General features: G+C 44.5%; 1 protein-coding gene across 8 annotated transcripts in view; it reads left to right on the top strand.

Annotated features, from left to right (window-relative positions):
- The window catches only part of SIPA1L2 (signal induced proliferation associated 1 like 2), a 225,088-nt gene that overhangs the window by 142,331 nt on the left and 62,330 nt on the right, over positions 1 to 20,427 (top strand). For all 8 annotated transcript variants that reach the window (XM_058696155.1, XM_058696156.1, XM_058696160.1 and 5 more), the window contains 3 exons: positions 1,476 to 1,650; positions 6,143 to 6,246; positions 16,275 to 16,432. In XM_058696155.1, coding sequence (XP_058552138.1) covers positions 1,476 to 1,650; positions 6,143 to 6,246; positions 16,275 to 16,432 — 437 coding nt within the window. The remainder of the gene's footprint in view (positions 1 to 1,475; positions 1,651 to 6,142; positions 6,247 to 16,274; positions 16,433 to 20,427) is intronic.

The raw sequence follows: 20,427 nt of genomic DNA, 5'->3' as shown, positions 1-20,427 counted from the left end.
CCTGAAACGTCTTCTGAGTCACTCAGGAACAATTAGCGTTCAGAATGAAGTAAAATCAGGCGTTTTTATTCCACTTCGTACTACTTTTTAGACGGTGGTCCGTTTGCAGTAAATACGGTGTCTCGTTTATTTGGGGAGTTGGTCAGAAACAGACATTCCTCAGTCTCTGGATGAAGGGAAGTATTTTTGTACTTGACCCTCCTAAAGAACTGGTTCAATAAAATGCGCGATAGTGTGGCTAGAAAATAGCTTGTGCCCAGCATCTCATATCCCCACACTCAGGGCACGAATCACTGTGTTCACTGTGCAGTTGTGGTTGACTGTCTGTTCAACTCTAAATTTATCCTAATGCGCAGTGAGGTTACTTCCTACGGGCTGCTTAGATCACCCTGGCAGGTGGCTTCCTACCTTTCTTGGATTGTACGTTGTCATCAGGTAACGTGGATGAGACCGCTTTTGTCACTTTGCCGCTCAAGGGAAATGAGTATCGTTTTGCCTTACTTTACGGCGAGTCAGCTGTAAATTTTGATTAAAGGCTCTGTTTCATAGCTCGATAATGAAAGTGAACGGTGTTATGGATTGATGCCTTTAGGAAGCCGGTGATGTCTGATAATCTGTCCGTTTTTGAGGCTCAGATTGCCGGTAGTAAGATCAAGTGCGCTGATTGCGTGAGTGAGGAGTAGTTTCTCTTCGGATATAATAAGAAAACTGTAAAAAATGGTTCCAGTTTCTCCCCGGCCTTGGGAGAAAGCAAGCCTTTGGCTACCAGCTTGATAAGAGATTGACTGCAAGATAGAGTTACAGCAGGATCTCCTCGATCGCTATCAAAATTCTTTACGGCTTCTGTATATTTAGCAGATGTTTTCTTTTCAGGATAGCCAAAAGTATAGAAATAACTGTAATTGTATAGCCAGAGTTATTTTTATGGGAATAAAACATTATTCTATTTATATACATAGATCACAGTTTCCCCTGGGATTCCCTCCTTACCAGACCTTAATTTGGTTTGTGTTTTCATGACAGTCTTTCATATTTTCCTGAATGTTCAACTAACAACAAAAAAAGCATCAGGAACCAGAGAGGGGAAACTTTAAAGTCGTGGCCTTTTTTTTTTTTCCCCCCTAACTTAGGAGATGATGCTTCTTATTATATGAAGGGTATAAAATTAGGTATTTCCATGCTTGTATGTTTAAGTAGATGCCTGAACTTGTCTGTCCATTTTGGAAACCTGGTCGATCCCACATGGCCATTCTATACATTCTGTTTCGTAGGATTCCTGCCGTTTCTCCAGCTGCATTTTGGGGTTTCTGGGTTGTGTATTTGTAGCATTTTGTGCAGTGACCCTTGCTTCTTCCTCTTTTCGCTTATTTGCTTCTGGGAATCGTCCTGGCGTGCCCTCTGTAGTTTTAATCTTACTAGAAGTTAGCATGTCTGATACTCTTTGCCAAGTAATTACATTTCTCCCCCCATTTCAGCTGAGCTTTCAGCACAAGATTGGGATCCTTTACTGCAAAGCAGGCCAGAGCACAGAGGAGGAGATGTATAACAATGAGACGGCGGGACCAGCTTTTGAAGAATTCCTTGATCTTCTGGGCCAGAGAGTCCGGCTGAAAGGATTTAGCAAATACCGAGCTCAGCTAGACAATAAAAGTAAGCTTCATATTTGTGTGTGTGCACAAATCGAATCCTCTAGAGGTAGGCATACCGCATAAATCTAAGTGAGCGATCACATGCCCTCCCCTTCTTGACCCCAGCAGCAGCCTGGCCAAGCTTCTTCGGGATAGAGTTTAGATTTCCTCAGACGAGCAAAGGAGGCACATTTCTCAAGACGTGTGTGTTTCACACGAGCTCAAAAGGTCAATTCTTTTTTTGTAACACCAGCAGAGAGATTCCCCAGTGCTTCGCGAAGAATCTTTTAATATTTCCTTCTTTCTTTTAGCCTCCCCTCTTCTACCACACCCTTGTTCCAGTATATACCGAGGACGCGCACTGTGTTCGTTTCTAAAAGACAGAATATTACCGCGTCCACTCCTGCCATGGTCTCGGGCCCGTTCTGTTCATTTCTGGTTTCACGATGTTAACTGGGGAATTGAAGCAGTGGTTAAAAACTGATGCGTCCTGTTTCCCAGGGACCTTACCCACGTCCCCTTGAGTGGGGCACACGTTAGCTCTGAGGTGCCGATTTAAAACACAGACTCTCCTCCATCCTGTGATGTGCACATTTGTCTTGTGTCTTCATTTAGATAATCATATTCCTTCTGGTCCTCATACATTCTAAATATGTTATCTTCATATTTAGGCTGTTCAATTTTATTGCTATCAGCCTTTAAAATATCAGCCAGAGTAATTATGTGTATTTTGGACAATTTTCCTTATTATCAAGCAATTAACCGCTTGCTCTTTTAATAAAAGATGAGCAGTGGGGCGCCTGGGTGGCTCAGTCGGTTAAGGGTCTGACTTCGGCTCAGGTCATGGTCTCGTGGTTCGTGAGTTCAAGCCCCGTGTCAGGCTCTGTGCTGACAGCCCAGAGCCTGGTGCCTGCTTTGGATTCTGTGTCTCCCTCTCTCTCTCTCTCTCTCTCTCTCTGCCCCTCCCCTGCTTGCACTCTGTCTCTCACTTTCTCTCTTAAAAATAAACATTAAATAAATAAACAAACAGGGGCGCCTGGGTGGCGCAGTCGGTTAAGCGCCCGACTTCAGCCAGGTCACGATCTCGCGGTCCGTGAGTTCGAGCCCCGCGTCAGGCTCTGGGCTGATGGCTCAGAGCCTGGAGCCTGTTTCCGCTTCTGTGTCTCCCTCTGTCTCTGCCCCTCCCCCGTTCATGCTCTGTCTCTCTCTGTCCCAAAAATAAATTAAAAAAAAAAAAAAAAAAAAAAAAACGTTGAAAAAAATAAATAAATAAACAAACAAACAAACACGAGCAGGTAGTTTCTACAATTGGAGGATGTGGGAGAGCACACAACCCAGTCCTAGTAGGGGTAGTGAAGTGAGGCCTTTCCCCGTGGGAGCGTCCGTGTGAGGCCATCTGAGTTTCCACGACTCTGTGTCTCCAGTGTCCGTCATCTTGGGACCCTCACTGATTCTTGTCTACATCAGGGTGGTGCTGGGTCTTTGTGTACCTATCAGTCAGATCCGGCTTTTTATCTTGTTTTTTTTGGAAGTTACGTTTAGAACATGGATGATAAGACCTGGAGAGACAGTGCTAACTCGTATGCGGGCCTCTGTGTGTCCTTCACACATGCGAGGGCTGGAGTTTGATTGTTGTTTTGAATGCCTATTGCTCATGCCTCAGATCTGTAAAGACTGTAGAATAATTTGTGACGCCCACGGTGAATATCCACATATTTTAAGAAAAATCGGTGCGACCTTGCTGGACTTTTCTTTTTTTTTCTTGGCCAACTCCCTTGCATGCAAACCACCACCCACCCCCTAGAGGTGCGGGCATGCTGCCCTTAGGGATATCCTTCCAGGAAAGTCACTGCTGATGTGGATTCATTATCATGAATGCCTGTCATCTTTCTTCAGCAGGGTGGATTGAGGAAACGCCCTAAGACCTTCTGATCCATCCATTCTGTAAAAGCACAACACAGATAATGTGAATGTTTCCCTACGTGTAAGAATGGACATCAGCTTTAAATTTTTATGACCTAGGAGACATCCTTGTTATATCACAGATATAGCACTAAGCACCTTTGCTCAGGGAAATGATAATGTAAGAACGAGATTTTGATGCATTGATTCTCATAATCAACAAATCCAAGTTATTTTTATGAGTAAGGCGTTCCGGGAGATGTGAGGCCTAAGACATCCCTTTAGTAAAGAGGAAGTTTCTAAGAATTACATTTCATGAAATGCTCAGATAAAATTTTGTCTTTCGTGGAACACACACAAAAAATCTTCCTTCTTAAATTTATGGGAGTTGGAGCTTTCACTCTGTCCTCCCTCTTCGGATCCGGGCCACAAGCAAAATTGAGAGTGTTGGGCTGGAGTATCTGGGATGTCCTTTCTGGCTTTGAAACGGGTTCTTTCTGTCTCAGGTACAAAGTGAAACGCAGTAGGATCACATGATCATGAGCCACTAAGATGCTCTCTGCTCACCAGAGTACGGACCCCAGGCCGTGGGCAGCCCAGCCCCTTCTGGTCTGGATGCAGAGAATGACGAAACTGGGGTCCGCCATGATGGCCTGCCGCTCTTGCCCAATAGAAATATTTGCAGCAGATCCTCGAACAAGCTCATCTGTTTACCTTCTCCATTACCATATTGATATTTATGATGAAAACATGCAGAATATATAATTTCAGAAGGCCATCTTATAGTACTGTTTGGGATAGACTAATGATGATCTCTTTTTTTTATTTTAGAGAAAGTGGAGAGAGAGAGTGTGAGTAGGGCAAAGGGGCAAAGGGGAGGAGAGAGAGAGAGAGAGAGAGAGAGAGAGAGAGAGAATCCCAAGCAGGCTCCACGCTCAGCACAGAGCCCGATGCGGGGCTCGATCCCATGACCCTGGGATCATGACCTGAGCCGAAATCAAGAGTCAGATGCTCGACTGACTGAGCCACCAGGCGCCCCAGTGATCATATTTTTAAAAGTGTTTCCCCCCAAAATGCATTTTTCTTCCTTCACTGCAATTTCCTGAAGCTGAAACCTGTTGTCTAGACTACTAACTACCTATAAGGATGTCTCTAACTGAATTTTAACCATCTGAATAGCAGTGTGTTGTGATGGGAGTCATCGAATGTGCTGGGTTATCTCATCCCCTGGCCTTCATGTTGTTATTAGCCAGTCAGTTCCTCATAAAAGAAGACAATCATTGCTCCCTTATGACCATGCTTGCTCACTTCCAAAGCCACATTCTTTAGCCAAGACAGTTGGAATGGAACGTTACTTTCCGTGAAGTCCTACGAAAAGTAACAGATGTGTGTTTAATACGTAGTTAAAAGAGAAAATTGCTTTATTGGGGACCAGAAATATACAGCTTATTAGAGAAATATCCTCTCTTACCATCTGCAAGTTCATTTGTCAGTATCCGTATGTAAACATTTTAAATTCTTCCCTTTTTCCATTCAGTTGCCTTCTGTGAGTACCTCCTCAGACTCTGCAAAACTGTATGTGATGCTTTTTCTAGAAAACTTTCAGAACTGCTTCTGAGTCAGAATGAATATTCAAAAGAAAAACTGCAGGATTCAGGAAGAAAATCATAAAGGCCCATGAATGCTAGATGTATTCATGTCTTTAAAGTAAATTAAAATATTTAGATTAAGGAAAAAAAAACTTAACCCAAGGTGATTACCTAGATCTTCCCCAACAAACATAATGAAATAAACTTCGTTTTAAATGACCCCGAATAGCATTGTTTCTTGTTTATAAGGTAGAAACATAAACCTATGTGTTGCCCAAAGATTGAAAAAGGCAGCCCCGAATTCTGTTTACATCTTATTTTCCATGTATCTTTTTGTCTTTATTTATCCATATTCAAAGTGGTTCGAAACTACACCCTGAAATTATGACTTAAGTGTTTTACAGTCACTGTGTTGGTTCAGGTTCCTGACACTCTGCGTCTGTGATCATCTATTGGTAATACAGATGGATTTTGAGTTTGCAAAGAATCATTCTGCTTTTCAGAAGGTGAATAGCTGTATGATTAAGACGGGTTCGGATGTCATGGTTTCTAACATGTGTCAGTGCAAAATATACAGTAAGAGGCCACCTTCATTCTTTGCCGTCTTAATCATAGGACTTCATCATTACATTGCCTGTTGAAAAGAGAAGAAAATTAATTACCTCATTCAGGGAAAGAAATCCTGAACATTATTTTGTTCTCATTTCCATATTAACTCAGTCCCATTTCATTTTTTTGAGTTCTGGAAGATCAGGTGCCCCAGAATCACGCAAGAATTAACTGTACACACACACACGCACACACACACCCAAGTGGGGCAGGGTGGCCGCTAGACACGGGTTAGAAGTGGCAGGAACAGCATGCAGTGAGAGGGCAGAGTGGTCACCCAGGACACTTGTGGTTTATGGTTGGGTGGTTTGTTGCTTGCAATTGAATTGCCTTTGGCAAAACGACCTTGTAAGTGTCACATCGCTGACTTTTGCACTTGCCTGGCTTATTTTTGTCATCATCCTCTGTTTTTAGCTGATTCTACAGGAACTCACTCCCTCTACACGACGTACAAAGACTATGAAGTCATGTTCCACGTGTCCACCATGCTTCCCCACATGCCCAACAACAGACAGCAGGTAGGTCCGCCCTCCTCTTTCCAGATCTCAGGTCAGCCCACTGAGGGGCTTCCTGTCGTTAGAATTTGCAAAGAATCACTTGCGGGGGTGGGGGGGCGGATTCTTGAATGGCGTTAATAATCTTTGACTCTTTTGTCATTGGGAAGTATTTGGCCTTTAAACCGGAGTATTTCTGCATAAGTTATATTGCACTCTTTCCTCATAAAACTTGGAAACTCTTCTGCACACACCTTTATTGCTCGCTAGGCAAAATCTTAATGGAAACTCGTGTCGGCCGTGTTCGTTATAAGTGAGCGAGCTGGGTAAGTAACCTGAGCCCGGGTTTCTGCGTATGGGTGGATAACTTACTTACAGAAAATACTGAAAGGACGGATCTTAGAACTTACTGGTGACATGATTCCATTTTAGTGATTTGATTGCATTTGGTTAAATCGGGAGTTGAAACAAAGTTTGGTTTCATGCTTAGGCAGTTTATTTCTGACGTCACGTAACCACACTCCTTTGCTGTAAATACATTGATGTACCAGGGACCGCAAAGGAGTTGCTCAGTAAGTATATGTTCAATGAATGAAACTTCACTGCAGCAGAGACGTTTTCTTCTTCTTTTTTTTTTTTTTTTTGAATGCTTGTAAAACACATGAAGGTAGTCAAAACACACATCTTGCACAGAAACCATTTGCATTGTCCCTATCACTAATTGCAAGAACCACCTTAGACCCTACAGCCGGGCTGAGAAGGCAGGCCCCTGATTTCAGCCCAGCACTTTGCAGCAGGGACGGCTCCTCTTTGACTTTTCCTTCTCGTTGCTAGCTGGATTTTTCTGGCCACTTGCCTCATGCTTCACCTCAATCCCTTGTCCTTCCTGAATGATCTGAAGTGTTTCCCAATAATCCGATTCCTTCCCACCACCATCCAAAGATCTTTCTTTTGATCACATATCTGTATGTGTTTTTAAGAGACAAGAGTTACAATCCCCGGACCACACGTATGTATGTATGTATCAACGTTTTAACCTAAAGGATTTCTAGCTCTCAAAAAAACAGTTATCTGGAATAATGCCACACGGATTCACTCGATATTAAGAAGCTTAATTTAGAGCAGTGCAGTTGCCCGGCAGATACTTGTGAATCATTCAGGAATTAAACTCCGTGTGAGTTGTTGCTTGGAAAAGCGATAGGGCTTCTTCAGGCCAAGAAATCTGTCAGTACGTTAGCCAAAGTAGAGCCAGTGCCTTTTGACCCCGGTCATCGACTGTTCAAACCACAAAGCCCTTCCAGTTCCCTAATTACTTGAGCCATCGGACTCCAAACTGGATTGGCCTCATCATTTCCCATCTGGCAGCCTCTAGAATCTGAAGTCTGCTGGGCTTTGCTGTTTGTTAGCAGAACTCGAACCAGGCTTTCCCTGCCCCCTTTCTGTTGTGTGGTATTTGAGATCTGGGTTTATGAGTTCTCCGTACCTGACTTTTTCACTGAAACTATCCTTAAAGCCCTATACACACAGAAAAGTAGATGGAGGGATGGGGTTTGGGGAGTGGGGGATGGAGGAGGGGGCGTTTAAAGTTCCCAAACTGGAAATTTAAAAAAAAAAAAAAAAAAACCTGTAAATTAATACTGCACCTTACAGACTCTGTAGCTTAAAGACTTCTTTAAGCTTCCCTGTTACCTCTTTGAGTTTTTTTGTTGTTGCTGTTTTTATTTTTGTAACTTGAGTGAGAATCCATGACATCGGGTCTTTATGCTGATGCTAGAAAACTGTAAAATTGTTTTGCTTTTTTAACTGTTCTTATTGTGTCTGGAATCCGTATGATCCTCAGTGTGGTCCATTGGGAAATCTGTGCACTAACCGCTGTGTGGGCAAGTATTCATAATCTAAAGGGGGTGGTCAAGAGTGGAGATAAGGGTCAGTGGACGTATGCCGAATTCGCCACACCCAGCCACTTGCCTTGTGGCTTTGCGTGAGGTCTTAGCCTCTCAGGAAATTCGATAATTGTATAATGGGGACGTGGTTCAGATGGCCAGTGGTGGCTGCTTGGAGCACTGTGTCGAGAAGGATTCTGGGGGGCAGCACCTAGGCTCAGAGGGAAAGAACGTTGGATTTTAAATTTTGTTTAATGTTTTATTTGTTTGTGAGAGCACGAGCAGGGAGGGGCAGAGAGAGAGGGGGAGACACAGAATCCAAAGCAGGCTCCAGGCTCCGAGCTGTCAGCACAGAGCCCGATGCGGGGCTTGAACTCACAGACCGTGAAACCACGACCTGAGCCGAAGTTGGATGCTTAACCGACTGAGCCACCAGGTGCCCTAAGAACGTTGTGTTTTAGAGATATTTTCCACGGGTTTGGCAGTGGGGAGATGGGGCACACATGATATTTGGACTAGATGGTACACAGCATTTCCCTCTTACTGTCAGATTTCTGTGACTCTAGGGTCCTCTTTGAGGCTTCCTGCTTCTAGGTGGAAAAACAGCTTTAGCAGAAATAGGTGGTTGTTACGAGCAGGAATTCTGGGGCCACACTATCTGGATTTGAATCCCAGCTCCTCGCTTTGGGACCTTGGGCAAAATTTTCTATGCTGTAGTTTCCTTTATCCCTGAATACGGGGGCTTTGATCTCATTTCTTCACTGAGGTGTCCCTGTGCGCCCAGAACCATACCCAGAACATGGTAAGCGGCCAGTAAATATTTGTTCAGTGAATGAATGAACCTTTCGTGGATGGTGACTGGAATTAGACAAGCTACTACATACAAAGCACTTCATAGTGCCCGGCACAGCGTGTGTTCGATTAGGTTTTAGTTGACTGTTTTTCACCATTTATTAGATAATAAAGCACAATATTTTAAATGACTTAATTTGCATTTTATTTTCCTATTCCTAGGCGTGGGGATCTGTCATGAACACCTAAGGCCTGGAGTTGAGAAAGTAAGGGGCTAACTTACCAAGAGTTTCAGAAGATTATTTTTACTTTGGCATGTAATATTTTGCTCATCCTGGGTTGTTACCAGAATATTCTGTCTGTAGATAAAAATGATGGCACCGTGTAGTCTTGGCACATGTACTTCCCAGATTTGTTCTGGGTTGTACCGGCTCCCTCCGTGTCCCCCACCCACCCACCCATGCCTACCGATTATGTTAATACCTGTAGGGGTAGAAATGTCTGAAACGACCAGCTGGGCTCATGAGTGCAGTTTGAGGCCACAGAACATAGCACTTAGCTGGCCTGTACATGAATTGTGCCTGGAACTTTGGCCTCATTAGCACCATGGTATTTGTGACTATTTAACTGGCCCAGACTCGTCCACATCAGATATAATTTCTTGTGTTTGTTCTTGTAATAGATCAAGCTGAACGCTGATTCCAGGACGCATTAAAAGTCTTTAGAGAGTTTACCCCTGTTGCAAAAGAGTTTGGTGTTTGGAATGCAGGACTCTTACAAAGAAAACCTAGCCAGCCCCAGGGAATGATAAGAAAGCCTGCTCTTGGAGTGGTTTCCTCTCTTCCCTGAAGACCCCTCCTTCTCTCTGGGTCAGTCTGGCACCCGGGTCTCTTTTCCCAGGGCTGACACCCCTGCGTGCTTCCCCGTCTGCTTGTCCTATAGACAGATCATAGGTCGGCTGTCGTGGGATGTTATCAGTGGAAAGAACCCCACAAATGAGTTTCAGTCCTCACTTTGGCAGACAGACCTTTTCTTCAGTCTAAATACATAAAATGGAGGAAGGGAGCATGGTGCCTGGCACATCGTCAATTATTATTTTTTTAAATGCACGCGTAAACGGTAAACTGCTCTGCTTGGAAGAGGTGTCCGAGCCCCTTGGATACCTAAGGAATAAGGCCAAGCTCCTAGGTCTCTGAGATTCCGTTTGAAGAATACTGGTGTTAGACTAGGGATGGACTTGACCTCGACAGAGGTCATGGAGACACAGCTTGTTAGGTTTGAGCCAGGCTGCGACCCTTTCTCCATATAATTTGGATAAATGGCCGGCCTGTGCACGCAGGGGTTTGTGCACGCACTTCTGTAAGTCCTAATTGGAACTGCTAAGGAACCGTTCACATGCAGGAGGAATCTACCTCATTAAGTGCTATACGAACTGGTCCTGACTGCAGTTAGGTTCACGTATAAATCATAATATGGAATCTTTTGGAAGAATAAAATGCCTATGCAGCGTTCCACAATTAGATTTATCCCCAGGCCCTAAATAGCAATGTGTACTTACACCAGACAGTAAGAACGATTGCTTACAATAGGGTTGGTAGGACCCAGTATCAGAAATAGTTGTGTCTTCGGGGCGCCTGGGTGGCTCGGTTGGTTAGGCGACCGACTTTGGCTCAGGTCATGATCTCGCGGTTTGTGGGTTCGAGCCCCGCGTCGGGCTCTGTGCTGACAGCTCAGAGCCTGGAGCCTGTTTCGGATTCTGTGTCTCTCCCTCTCTCTACCCCTCCCCTGCTCATGCTCTGTGTCTCTCTGTCTCTCAATAATAAATAAACGTTAAAAAAAATTAAAAAAAAGAAATAGTTGTATCTTCATATTCCTCCCCTTATCTTCACTTTATTTTTTTTTAATTAAAAAAAATTTTTTTTAAATGTTTATTTTTGAGACAAGAGAGACAGAGCATGAACGGGGGAGGGGCAGAGAAAGAGGGAGACACAGAATCTGAAGCAGGCTCCAAGCTCTGAGCTGTCAGCACAGAGCCTGACGCGGGGCTCGAACCCACGGACTGTGAGATCATGACCTGAGCTGAAGTCGGACGCTCAACCAACTGAGCCACCCAGGCGCCCCAACCTCTTATCTTCACTTTAAAAATCCACATTCTTGCTTAATTTTGTTTCTCTGTTTGCAGAATATTCCGCCTTGCTTGCTCAACTGGTTTGTCATTTACTTTTCCTATTGGTAAAATTGTTTTATATAATGTTTTGCAGTAAATAGTTTATGCAGTATTTTTGTATCGGTTGTATAACGTGTATCAGTGATGAATTTTCAAAACTGTAGTTGAATTCAATACGATCTTGCTGATCTGAGATAAGAGTGGTTAGTTGCCCTGGTGTTCACTTTTTTGTGTGTGGGGAGCGGTGGGCAAGGCCCTCCGTCCCTGGATACAGATCTTTTGTATTTATGTGGTCATGTGCATAGGTTTCCTCCTCTTTCTTATTATACTAATGTTCTACATTCCTGTTTCTACTTTCCACAGGAAACTCTAGATGTCTCCTAAAAATCAAAACAAAATTCTAACCGCTGGTGTTGAATCTTGAGTATAGAGTACGTGAGGGTGTGTGTGCATGCATGTGTGTGTGGGGGTGTTGTGTGAACACATGCAAAATTAGGAAGGTGTCTGAAGCGGGAGAAGCTAGCCCTTCGTGTGAGGGGGAGAAACTTCCCACACAAGAGGGTAGCAAACGTAAAGTCCCCGTGGCAGAAACAAGCTGGGTTGTTGGAGGGATGAAGTAGCTATCTGGGAGGGGAAAAGGGGTACATGATAAGGTCAGAGAGGTGGGAAGGATGGGGTCAAAGGACTCTTGGTCAACCCTGTTCCTAATGATGGGACGTGAGATTCCAATCCAAGGACTGAGACCCAGAACTTGTGATTGGTTTTCACAGGGATACATGTCATTTTTTGCTCCATTCTGGGCTCATCTCTTTGAATTTCAGAACGTAAACTGTAGTCATTTAATGGTGCAGTTTTCTCTTTGAAATCATGCTGATTTTCACATCTTTGCTTCTTAAGACCGGAGTCTCTCTCTGGAGATCGGCCTTTTCCAGTTTCAAATTAAATTTTTCTCTTCACTAATTCTGACTCTCAGAGACTTCTGAACCACATCCCAATTGCTTTTCTTTCATATTGTACAGACTGCTTCCCACTCCCCTCCAGAATTAGGTGCGAAATGCTTCTTCTTACTATGCTTAAAAAAAAAAAAAAAAAAAAAAAATCAACAAACGAACCTGTTTGCACAGAGGCCAGTAGATCTGACTTAACTTTCTGCCACCTTTGACCAAGGTGTGGCTACTGGACCATTGTTTGCACTTGCTTTTAATTGTTGCCCCAAGTTAAAACCGGTCCTGTGAGGCCGTGAAGGCTGGCGATGGGATTGAGCATAAACCCTAAGGTTCGTATTTCTGCAGCATCTGGATGCTTTTTGCTATGGAACTGGGTGAAGAGTCACATTTCACTCTAATTGTCCTGTTTCACTGCTTGAATGAAGCATTGGGCATTTCATAGGATTGTGTGAATCTGTCTAACACAATACGTTTTTACTAAAAGATCTTTTTTTAATAAGTTTATTTTGAGAGAGAGAGCGCGCACAAGTTGGGGAGGGGCAGAGAGCGGGAGAGAGAGGGGATCCCAAACAGACTCCTGCACTCAGTGCCGAGCCTGACGCGGGGCTCAAATCCACAAACCATGAGATCATGACCTGAGCCGAAACCGCGAGTCAGACGCTCAACTGACTGAGCCACCCAGGCGCCCCTATCTAACACAATATTCATTAACTCAGTCTTGCAGTCGAAGACACGAAGGCGGTCCTCTTGGCACTGAAAAGTGCTTCACATGTTCAAAGGAGCAGTTAGCACTAGAAGGCATCGGTCCTGCATTCCTGAGACAAATCGTGCCGTAGGGGTCTTGGTCACCCGTGGGTTTGCCTTCATATCTTGCTGGATTGCCACACTCTTTCCCCTTTCTGTTCCGGACTCTGATCGCACAGAATTTCACTGACCAATGAGAAGACAAACAGAAGTAACAACTGAAGAAAACTGTTTTCCTTTATATAAGAAGTTTGAAAAATTACTTAAGGTTATTTAATGTTTGGCAAGATCCTGGAAAACAGGGAATATTTCTGTTACCCTTCCAGATGTTCTATTTCTTTTAGCCTCTAAACAAATTCAAGCATCCTGTTAATGGGCAAGGTGTTAATTTATTTTATTTTATTTTATTTTATTCTCTTGCAAAGAGCTTCAGATTTTACTTTGCTGATGACTCTCCTTTTTCCCCCACCCGGCCAAACAGTTTACTGTCTCACCAAGTGCATTTTGCAACCGTGGTTAAATTAACCAGACTTTTACTTGATTTTTTTTTTTTTTTGGTTTTTTTTTTTTAATGTTTATTTATTTTTGAGAGCGAGAAACAGAGTGTGAGCGGAGGAGGGGCAGAGAGAGAGAGGGAGACACAGAATCCAGCAGGCTCCAGGCTGTGAGCTGTCAGCACAGAGCCCGACGCGGGGCTCGAACTCACAAACCGCGAGATCATGACCTCAGCCAAAGCCGGACGCTTAACCGACTGAGCTACCCAGGCGCCCCTTAACTAGACTTTTAAAAACATTTTTGGCCCTGTTACAGAGCCAAAGAATGTGCTTAGGAAGGGACGTGTGGTCAAGGGAACCAGCCCTGAAGTTGGGCTTTCTGTGTTCCTGTGGTGTGAAGTGTAGAATTGGACCCAGTCTTCCCTTTGCTCGAGGAGAAAATGGACGGGAGTAGCTGTCCAGTTTGCTGTTGCTCCCGTAGCAGAGCGAGGAGGCACCGACTAATGAGTTCGTGCCTGATTAATTTGAGAGGGCTGGCCAAGGTCAAGTTCAATGCAGCAGCCCCACAGGCAGGAAGGGCTACAGAATTCACTCTGTGGCCTTGGCCATCGTGACCGCCATCTTTCTGTCAATCTGAGAACTCTTGTGTTTCAAGGATATCGAGTAAAGTATGGTGTGAGCTGGGGCGCTGGGTGGCTCAGTCGGTTGAGCACCCGACTCTCAGTTTCAGCTCTGGTCATGACTTCCCAGTATGTGAGTTCGAGCCCCATATCAGGTTCTGTGGAGCTCAGAGCCTGCTTGGGATTCTCTCTCTCTCCTTTTCTCTCTCTCTGCCCCTGCCCCGCCCCCAGTTCTCTCTCTCTCTCTCTCTAGATAAATGAATAAACTTAGAAAAAAAATGTTTTAAAAGTATGGTGTCAGCTGTTGTGTGTCACATTCAGCCGATCTGGTGCACACGATGTTAGGTATTTAATATCGTTCTTTTAATCGTTTCATTTGTTCCTGATTTCCCTGTTTGTCCTATTACAGTACCTATGAATCCTGTATTTCAGTTATTGTGGAGATGAGGGAAGAACATCTTAAGCTAGTGCAATTTTCAGCTATTGATGTTTGGTTTAGAGAGTTCTCCTTCCTTCCATTTTCTTTTCCTTACATGAAATGCTTATTGTGGTTCTCGTCTGTGTCCATCTGTAGTATGGGTAAATAACCACACACCGTGTAGGACCTAGTTTGCTACAGATTTTTTTCACCTGCGCCCAAAATGGCACATTTTAATTTACTTTGCAAACATTTTTAAATTTTTTTTTTTTCAATGTTTTTTATTTATTTTTGGGACAGAGAGAGACAGAGCATGAACGGGGGAGGGGCAGAGAGAGAGGGAGACACAGAATCGGAAACAGGCTCCAGGCTCCGAGCCATCGGCCCAGAGCCTGACGCGGGGCTCGAACTCACGGACCGCGAGATCGTGACCTGGCTGAAGTCGGACGCTCAACCGACTGCGCCACCCAGGCGCCCCTGCAAACATTTTTAAAACTACAGATGGTCCATTGGGTCTGTGTTAAAATATATTTGTGTATGTTTCAATACTTGACCCAGACAGTAAGGTGGGCTTTTTTGTGCATATGACTTCAGCCAGGCTGATTTAACTGGGAGTTTTTCAGCATGTGACTCGGTAATTTAACTGGCACGTAGAAAACTCGGGAAGAAGGAACATTTGAACGTTTCGTCCCCATGCTTCCAGACCTTTTATCGTGCTAAATCACAAGTCAGGGGCCTGACAATGAAACCCTTTTTGTGTCTGGGCTTCAAAGGCTTTAAGAGTTGAACTTAATGCTCTTTACGGTGAGGTATGTTCTATAGGTGCCAAATAAATTTAAGAGCAAGCTCGTTGTCTTTATTATTGCTAGTAAAGAGAGATTTACTACCTGAGATTATCTCATTCCCGCAGTGACATCACCAACTCCTATAAAGATTATTGTATCTATTAAAACTGAAGATCACAAACTTTGTGAGCACAGATGCTATGGTTTTACTTGCATAAACTTAGAGAGGGCTTTTGTGTATGGATTTATCGACATACATTCAAAGGTGTGATCCCAGTTTTATTGCAGAGTGTTGTGTGGCTGTGATCGCTTATCTCTGTCACCCATTTATTCACTCAGCAAATGTGTACTGGGTGTCGGCTATGTCCTGGACAGGCCATTAGAAACTAGGAAATCAGAAGTCTACGAGACAGGTCTCCTGCCCTTCTGGACATTATGACCTGATGCACAAGTCAGTCAACAGCACAGACGATGGCAACTAATGTACTAGAAATCGGCCTGGGCATCAGTCAGGGTGGCGTGCCAAGGTAGGCTTGTCAAGAAAGTTCCTTTCAGGTGAGGTGATACCTAACGAGAGCCCTAACTAAGTGAGTTGTCTAGGAGAAACTGGGGGTGGAAGGGAACGTTCTAGGCAAAAGGAACATCGAAAATGAAATTGCTGTTAAAATGTTACTGCTCTGGGGGCTCCTGGGTGACTCATTTGGTTAAGTGTCAGACTCTTGGTTTCGGCTCAGATCATGATCTCACGGTTCATGGGTTCGAGCCCCACGTAGGGCTCTGTGCCTACTTGGGACTCACTCTCTCCTCCTCTCTCTCTCTTTTTCTCTCCGCCCCCTCTCCCCCCCCCCCCCCCCCCACCTCCACTTACGTATTTTGTCTCTCTGTCTCTCAAAATAAATAAAGAAACTTAAAAACAATAGACTGTTACTGCTCTGGGGTTCTTTCTCTCCTGCCACGTTTGTAATTTGTAAGATTATACCCCATTGCATTTTCCAGCCATTAATCTGGTAGAATTCTGTCGGATTCTGTGTCTCCCTCTCTGCCCCTCCCCCCTCGCACTCTGTCTTTCTCTCTCTCTCAAAAATAAACATTAAAAAAAAATTCGCTTTGATGGAAAGACGAGTGAGTTGTGTATTTCTACACATTGGGTTTTTACAGAAAACCGTGTTGGTAACTCTGTGTGTTCGCTTTCTTGACCGCAGCTTCTGAGGAAAAGGCATATCGGAAATGACATTGTGACCATTGTCTTCCAAGAACCTGGAGCACTTCCTTTTACTCCACGAAGCATCCGGTCTCACTTTCAGCACGTCTTTGTCATAGTCAAAGTGCACAATCCGTGTACCGAAAACGTGTGTTACAGGTGAGTCTGCCATCACTGATGCTTTATTCCGCGGGGTCTATTTCAACAGAACACCTTCTCCTGAAATATCTTTGTTTTGCAATTATTATCTCTCACCCCATAATTATCCTTTTTCCTTTCTCTAATTATATTTCCACGGTCTTCACTCAGGTAGTTTCTGTAAGAAATAATTGCCTCTTTTCCTGTTTTGAAAAATGAAATGCCTGAGCATTCAACATTGTAGGTTACACATTTCCTCAATTTCCCCTTAAAAACTGCATCCAGACCCTGCCGGAACCATAGCTTAATTAATCCCAGCCTCAGAGGTGGATGGTGTGGCCATTTCGGCTCTTTGCTAGCAGAAATAGTTACTGCAGGGCTAAAACATTTCTTCTCCTCCAAGATCTTGGAAACACTCCCTCCCCCAGGGTGCCTGAGACCAGGAATTGGCGCTTGCTTTGGTGATTTCAAAGGGCCATACGCGTGCGGCGCCCGGGTGACTCAGATGGTTAGGCATCTGACTCTTGATTTTGGCTCAGGTCATGATCTCATGGCGTGTGAGTTCGAGCCCCATGTCAGGCTCTGCGCTGACAGCACAGAGCCTGCTTTGGATTCTCTCTCTATCTGTCCCTCCCCTGCTTGTGCACTCGCTCGCTCGCTCACTCTCTCTCTCTCTCTCAAAAATAAGTAAATAAACCTAAAAAAAAAAAAAAAAAGGCCATACATGTGCCTCAGAATCCCGAGCCTGTTTCTGACTATCCCTCCCCCGAAGACTCGTGTACAAAGTAGTTACCGCTGGAAGATTTGGGGGTGTTGGTAAAAGAGTGGTTCTCTGACCTGAGTTTAGAACCCAGCCCCGCTGCTCGCAGTACTTTGTACGCACTGTTTTACCTTTAATTCCTTCCCTTAAAGTGGAGGATAAGAGTACCTACATCCGCTTGTAGAAGAAGCAGAAATTATGCAGAATGCCACCGAGAGTTCCTGGCACTCCCCAAAGGTTATTTCCCTTTTTCATCCTAAAACAGTTAAGTGCTGGGCCGCCGGGCCGAGGGCAGGGTGCCTGTGTGTGTGCTGGCCCGGGGTGGGGAGACCCTGAAGACTGTGAAGGGTGCTCTCCTAAAGGCAGAGAAGCTGGTCTGGGTGTTAGCTGTTGCCGGTACACGTCCCCACGCCCAGCCCAGAGGAGCACAAGAGTCCGTAAGCTGGTAGTTCTCAGCCCGCGTGGTGCCTCACGGTCAGCTTGTTAAGTGTGGAAATTCTCTGGCCCTACCGTGCAGTTTGCGAATCCCAGAGACCTGGGATTGACTTGAGCATTGGTGCGTCCCCCCACCCCCCCCACACACACCCTGGTGATTCTTACATCCGAGCAAAATGATGTTTTTAAAAAAGCATAACCTCCGTTCTGTCTAGAGGATATGTTTAAAACCAATAAAGTTGGTACAGACATGGTAAATTGGATTATTCTTCTGAGATCTCACCCAATGAATGGTCATTATGAAGAATAACCTCAAAGGAACCTTCCTAATGGGTTGGAAACTTTTTTTTTAATATTTATTTATTATTGAGAGACAGAGAAAGCATGAGCATGAGAGGGACAGAGAGAGGGGGAGACACAGAATCCGAAGCAGGCTCCAGGCTCCAAGCTGTCAGCACAGAGCCCGACGCAGGGCTCGAACCCACAAACCCACGACCTGAGCCGAAGTCAGACGCTTAACCGACTGAGCTACCCAGGCGCCCCACATGGGTTGGAAACTTAAGCCTACAGCTTTATGGGATTTGGTGTTATCATATTGGCTGCTCTTTTTAGGTCAAGTCAAGTATTTTGAATTACTTTCCATTTCGTTTATACTCACTTCATGAGATGGTGCACGAGCACCAAAAATCTTAAGGAACGGTAATGTCTATTTTCATTTGTTTCAGGTTTTCTGGTTTTAATAAAATAACAAATAAAGTAATAAAATGACCAGGGAGGGATATTGAAGCCAGTCTGGGACTGGATGTAAATCTTTCCCGTAAACAAAGTGGACTGCGTCCTGTTTTCTCTGACACAGGATAGCAGCGTGCAAATCATTCAAATCTGGAATCATTGATTTTTAAGAACCCACGTTGTTATCACTAAATTACCCTTTGCTCATGAGATTCAAATGTATAGTCAGTAGAGCACATCAAATTCTGGAAAGTGCCTCGTAAACATTCATACCCATCATGCTTAAAAACTTCACGAGTATTCCTCAACAAGTCGGTAATAATCTTCTTGAATACTATAGTCACATCCCTTCCATCACATTTTATGAAGCCACACTAACTCTTGTCACATGGAATAAGGTTACGGCGCTCGCATTTTCCAAAAACACCTTCCAGGGCCCTTTCGTTTATTCTCTGGTCCTCAAAGCAGACCAGTGACAAGATAAATTCATTAAGAGAATTTCCAAGGAAACGACAAAATATAGTCCAGGTCAACTGTTTTCCAAATTGCCGCGTCTTAATCCGTGGACGCGTCTCGAAGGAGACCGGATGGACCGCACACATCTCAGGGAACCCCGGCGAGTACCGTTTTCCCTGAGGAGCTCTGTGCAGGTGTGAATGACAGCGCGTCCTGGGTACCTGTGCTACACTTTAGTGCAGACCAATCGTCTAGAAGTGCGGTTGGGTTGACGTGCCCTGGATGACAAGCCCAGAAACCTAGAAGGGCACGCTTTCACCTTGGAGAGGCAGGTCTGGAGGCAACAGACTTGCCAGGAAGTACTATTTGATAGTAACAATTTGCATAATAATAGCTATGCATGCATTTTTTCGTTTAAACTTCACCATGGAGTTTTGAGAATGGCACAATTGAAACTCCACTTTGCAGATGAGGAAACTGGGGTGCCTGGGTGGCTCATTTGGTTGAGCGTCCGACTTCAGCTCAGGTCGTGATCTCGCAGTTCCTGAGTTCGAGCCCCGCCTCGGGCTCTGTGCTGACAGCTCAGAGCCTGGAGCCTGCTTCAGATTCTGTGTCTCCCTCTCTCTCTGCCCCTCTCCTACTCACTCGCTCAGTCTCTCAATAAATAAATACACACACGAACATTACAGATGAGGAAACTGAGGCACTGAAGGGATTACATCACTAGCTCAGAGCCTCTCAGAAAACAGTGGAGCTGGAATCCCACACAGGGCACAGAGCCTGCTCTCCACCACTTTGCTTTCCTAAAACCCTTTAACTTGCCTATTAGGGAATGTGCATCTTTATATTGTTCTTCCGGTGGAGGGGTCTTACATTTAGATTCGCTATCAAGGTATTTGGGGAAAAGAAGAAATTCTGAAACACGTTCTTGTTTCAACCCATTGGCAATTATCTAAATCTGGCAAAGGAATATTCCCCCGACGCCAACTGTGTATGAAAGAATCAAGGATTGTATAAACTTCTATAACCAGCAATCTCTCATAGATCTCCGTTCCATAATATCATAGTACTCCTAGAATCTCCAGACCTAAATTCTGGCTGCCTTTCTTATACAACTTGGTTCTTAGATTTCAGTTGATCAGGCACCATACATTGTAGGGGGAAGGTCCACCTAGATATTTGGGTCAATAATTTGTGACAGAAAGAATTGCCCTTTTACAAGATGCCTCCCTCTGTCTACTGCGGAGCCCCTAGCTTCTAGACTAGTGAAAGCTTTTTCGGAACATATTTAGATATAAAAAGTTTTCCCCGATGCTTGGCTCACGTGCACGTCAGCTGCGGTCAGAGTAGCCGGAGATCCATCGCGCCAAGTGCAGAAAGTAATTCTGCAAGGTGTCAAATGAGATTGGGCCTCCTCAGCCTTCTGTGGGTAAAATTCTTCCAGAAGTCTATGCTCATTACCAGAAGGAAAAAAACAGATCTATGAGAGGTGATCACGTGAGCTTATTGGGATGGCAGAACTCAGTGGCAGATAGGCCACTGTGGGCTCACTGACGTGTAGGGAAGAAGCAACGAGGTGTGGTTACTCTCACCGCAAGTCTAGACAGTTAGCTTTGTGACAGCTCTCTGGGAG

Source organism: Neofelis nebulosa, chromosome 13 (assembly GCF_028018385.1).
Source record: "Neofelis nebulosa isolate mNeoNeb1 chromosome 13, mNeoNeb1.pri, whole genome shotgun sequence".
NCBI lineage: Eukaryota > Metazoa > Chordata > Mammalia > Carnivora > Felidae > Neofelis > Neofelis nebulosa.
Note: the sequence above shows the minus strand (reverse complement) of the source record. Positions and strands in the feature narration are given on the sequence as shown.